We start from the raw sequence: 4,721 nt of genomic DNA, 5'->3' as shown, positions 1-4,721 counted from the left end.
TACTTTCGGTGAGCTACAGTAATTTCTTTGCAATTAGGTGACGGGATTGGTGCTGTTCTCTTTCTGGAGAGAAAGACATCCTTGGTCATCTAAAGCATTGCACTCTCTTCCTGAGAGAGGCAATGGCCACAGCAGGGAACGACTCCTGTGAGTAATAGCTTCACCAGCAGGTTTGGACTTTGTGAACTGCCACAGACAAGTGACATGGCTGGTGGTCAAATCCCAGAATGATGTGCTCACAACCTAGAGTGATCTCTGGGATGTTTCCTGAGAGCAGTCAAACTGACCCCCGTGTTTACAATTAGACCCAGGAAAACACCTTTTGTCACTCCTCTGACACTAGGTACAAGACTTTGAAAGCTGCCATTGCTCGTAGAGAGGTCTGCCATCCTTTGGGTTACCTTCCGTGCTCAGTATTTACTTGTTTTCAACAAGTTACAGTCAGGAAAAGGGATGGCTTCACTGATAATCCAGGCTAGAACTCTACTGAGAAAGGAAGGTAGCCTGTGGCCCAGAAATCAGATTGCGGGTTTGTTGGACTCTCAGCAACGTAAACAGGGGAATGGATTTTTCCAAAACAGTAAATTTAAATGGCACAGTTTAAGCTTCCCCCGATGTTGTTGGGTTGGCAGTTAAAGCAGATGGTCCTGAGTGCTCCTGTAGAGACCTCACTGTTTAAATATGCCTTTGTGCCTCATTTCATCTCTTTTCAAATGGAATTTCCCTGCAGTCATTGCCGAGGGAATGACTCCGCCACAAAGGATCCTCTTTCCCCCAGAGAAGATTTGCATGGTCTGGCAGCAAAGACAGAGTGCTGGAGCAGGACTCCGCAATGTGGGCAACACATGCTTCCTTAATGCTGTCCTGCAATGCCTGACATACACCCCGCCGCTGGCCAACTATCTGCTCTCCCGGGAGCACAGCCAGGCCTGTGAGTACTCTTAGGGACATCTCCTTGTAAATCTGTTAATCAAATCCCAAGGATTCCCAGAACCTGAAATTTGATTTAGGAGAAAAGCAGCCCTTTGCCAGCCCCAGAACTTGTGTTCTTTGTACACTCTGGAGCCACCTGTCCTATCCAGCTGTCTTATTCTTCATGAAGGCACATCTTTCTAGTTCTGGGTCTCTATTCCTGCAAGTTAAAACCTCAGTTTAGCATTCCTCTGAAGAACATTTTCTATGCACTAAAACGTCCCGTGCTTGTTGAAACACTGGGAGGAGTGGCATATTGCACTGGAGTGGGAGTGGAAGAAGAGGAGTATTCCACCATAGGGATATTTTGCTCACCAGAGGACCTTCTCTCCCTCCCTCCTCAGGTCGCCAACAAGGCTTCTGCATGATGTGCATCATGGAAGCGCATGTTAACAAGGTCCTGCATTCCTCAGTCAGTGCCATCCTGCCTTTGGCTGTTCTCCGGGGTTTCAGATGTATGTGATTTCAGGTTCTTTGACAGGTTTTCTTCCCTTCCTGTATGAGACAACTACTAACTTCCTGTTTCTTAGTCATAGGAGAACATTTTCAGCTTGGCAGGGAGGAAGATGCCCATGACTTCTTATGCTGTACTGTCAATGCCATGCAGAGAGCTTGTCTGAGTGCAAGCAACGAGTAAGCACAAGCAAGTTACCTTTACAAAGTTCTGAGCCCTTTGGACTCCTTGATGTGGCCTCATCAAGGAAAACCTACAGCCGGGGCTTGGAGGAAGTAATGCTCTGTCTTACTACTTGTTTCCAGCTTGGACATATCATCTCAATCTACTACCATTGTCCATCAAATATTTGGAGGCTTTCTGAGATCCAGAGGTATGTTTCTACAACTACTGCTCTCCTTGGCACTGCCTGTGCCCTTCTGTCTGCCTGTGCCCAACAGCTGGTCCTGGGACTAGCAGGACAGGTGCAATGAACACAGAGCAGTACCATCGTTCAACTCACCATTGCTCGGCATTTTGATTTTTCCTTCCAGTCATCTGCTTCAGCTGCAAAGCCATTTCTGATTCCTATGAGGCCTTCCTGGATGTCCCTTTGGATATCAAAGTAAGAGGTTTTGCCGTTGTGCTTCAAGACATCGCAAGGCTTTTCAGAGTCAACACATTTGCCCCGAAAGCATATACTGCGAACACCAGAGGTCTTGGTCGTGGATGGGAAGGGGAACGGATGTTGTCCTCCTGCAGAGGCCATGGCACTGGTCTCTCTGTAGGTGCTGGCTTGAAGCTGGACAAGCACCCATTATGCGCTCTGCACCCTTGACATATCCTCATCCTTCTTCCCTTTGCCCTCCTTCAACACCTGTCTGGCTTCCAGGCTGATGGGTTGGATTGTTTTCGCTGCTGGTGACCCTACATAACATCAGTAGCTCAATGGGAGGTGGTACAGAGAGGGAGCTCTTGATTGCCCCTGAGAACCTCTGGGACAGGGGAAATGTTCAGCACCACACTCTCTTTCTGGCTCCTTCTGGATACAGCTTGCAGATTCATGGCGGGTCTCCTCAGCATCAGCTACAGGGGTTTTCTTGTCAGCTCCTGGAAAATGTTTGGGCGAGGGCATTTCCTGTAGCTCAGTGCACCGGTTTCTCAATTCTCCAGGCAGCCTCATCCCTCACTGCAGCTCTGGAGGACTTTGTAAGACCTGAGCGCCTGGATGGTGAAAACTGCTTTAAATGTAGCAAGTAAGATGATTACTATCAACATATTAACACTAGGCTCTGTGTGAGGGGGCTACAAGTCATTGAGCAGAAGTCATCTTCTCGTGGAAGTTTACTGCACACTGATGAGACACAGTTTTGTTTGTCTGGGTTTTTTTTGGGGGGGGGGTTGGGGTTTTTCCTTTGTTTGTTTGTTTGTTTGTTTGTTTTAAATATGGCACCAAATTGCCTTAAAATAGCATAAGGATGCACGAGACAAGAAAGGTTGTCTGACTGCCTTGGTGGAAGATAGGGTGCATTTCAGCGCTGTGCTCTGTGCTTGGTTTCAAGGTGTGAGAAGAATGTTGCCGCCACTAAGAGGTTCACTGTCCACTGTGCACCCAAGGTTCTCACTGTGTGTCTGAAGAGGTTTGACTGCTTCACTGGTGGGAAGATCAGCAAGGTTTGTACACTATTGGTGTGCAGCTTTCTCTTCAAGAAGCAGATTTCCTAAAGCAGGATGCTTGTCACAAGCTGCTTGTGTTGGGTTTTTTGTGGTCCCTTCTGGGGAGTGGAAAGTTCCTGTGGGAAGACAGGCAAGCACTGTGCTCTGATAGGGCTGCTTTGACTGAGAACGGTTTCCTGCCACCCAAACGATTATATGTTGCTTTATGAAAAACCAAGTGCTCATGAGCCCCAGAGATGTATTGATACACCTGGACTGGCCCCCGCACTTGGTAGGCTATTTCATGTCACAGACCAGGGTCATTTCTGAGCCCTCTTGGTCTCTCCATAGGTTGTAGAGTATCCGGAGTACTTGGATCTTCGCCCATACATGTCTCAGGCAGATGGAGAACCCCTCCTCTACTCCTTATATGCTGTCCTGGTGCACAGTGGTGTCAGCTGTCATGGAGGACACTATTTCTGCTACACAAAGGTAAAAGAGCAACTTCCTTCCCAATGGGGAAAAATGTGTGCTGGGGAAGATAAACTTTCCTGTCAGTGTTACTGACAGTCAAAGTTTTGGGGCAGAAGGCCTCCTTAGTGGCTGGACTGCATTTGTTTTGACATGCTCTCGGTTTGGCAGTTTTCTACCTGTGTTTTTGGAGAGAAACCATGGAGAGATCCTTGCCTTTTTTTTACAGGCCAGCAATGGATTGTGGTACCGGATGGACGATGAATCTGTGGAGCTGCGTTCCATTGACACAGTTCTCAGGCAGCAAGCCTACCTGCTGTTCTATGCCAGGTAATAACCAGGATTCAAATATGTTCAGAATACATTTCCTTTTCCTCATTTGCAGTTGTGCTTCTCACCTTCCTGAGTGTTTTTCTCATCAAATGAAATTACTACCTGCATCATTCAGTGCTGTCAAATCTGAACTACTCCGTGTCTGTCCTTTACTGGGCTTCAGGCTGCGGCCCGGATGTAATCTGCTACTTGCCTGGTCTCTGATGTTGACTCTTGTAGATAAGAGGACTTAAAGAGGACCTCCAGGAAAGATGGGGAGGCACCATTTGTCAGGGAATGTAGTGACAGGATGAAGGCTATCAGTTTTCAGCTAACAGAGGGCAGGTTTACATTAGATATTGGGAAGGAATTCTTTGCTGTAAGGGTGCTGAGACACTGGCACAGGTTGCCACAGCATCTGTGGGTGCCCCACCCCTGGAAGTGTTCAAGGCCAGGTTGGACAGGGCTTGGAGAAACCTTGGAATAGTGGAGGGTGTTCCTGCCCACCACAGTGGGGTGGAACAAGATAAAGTTAAAGGTCCCTTGCAACCCAAACAAATCTGTGAATTTATGAAATGGAGGCTGTGGGAGGTATAGAGATGAGGTTTTTGTTGGGACAGAGGCAAACTTGGTGGGAAGACCCTAGCTGAGTTTCCCATTAGTGTCCTTGGTTAAGTCTTCTCTCTGTCATAGAAACCTCTCTGAGAAAATGACTGAACCCCAGAGGAGGTTGCAACAACAGCTCTAAACTGAGATCACTCTTTTGTTTTTCTCCAGATGCTCTGATCTGAGAATTGGAGAAAGGGCTTCTTCCTCCCTGGCACCATCACATGCCCCTTCCTTCCTCAGTCAGTGTGTGGCCAGCAGCAAGCAGGCG

General features: G+C 47.8%; 1 protein-coding gene across 1 annotated transcript; it reads left to right on the top strand.

Moving 5' to 3' along the window:
* LOC108639205 (ubiquitin carboxyl-terminal hydrolase 42-like) lies at positions 1 to 4,721 on the top strand (the record flags this gene model as incomplete). Its single annotated transcript, XM_029958424.1, has 11 exons — positions 1 to 147; positions 731 to 931; positions 1,317 to 1,427; positions 1,503 to 1,605; positions 1,732 to 1,799; positions 1,960 to 2,030; positions 2,579 to 2,661; positions 2,968 to 3,079; positions 3,413 to 3,553; positions 3,762 to 3,862; positions 4,622 to 4,721. Coding segments are annotated over exons 1-11 (1,116 nt in total), but the record flags the coding sequence as incomplete, so codon positions are not given.

This window comes from Manacus vitellinus, unplaced genomic scaffold (assembly GCF_001715985.3).
Source record: "Manacus vitellinus isolate BGI_N305 unplaced genomic scaffold, ASM171598v3 ctg7180002433340_pilon, whole genome shotgun sequence".
NCBI lineage: Eukaryota > Metazoa > Chordata > Aves > Passeriformes > Pipridae > Manacus > Manacus vitellinus.
The sequence above is the reverse complement of the archived record's forward strand: the minus strand, read 5'-3'. Positions and strand labels throughout refer to the sequence as shown.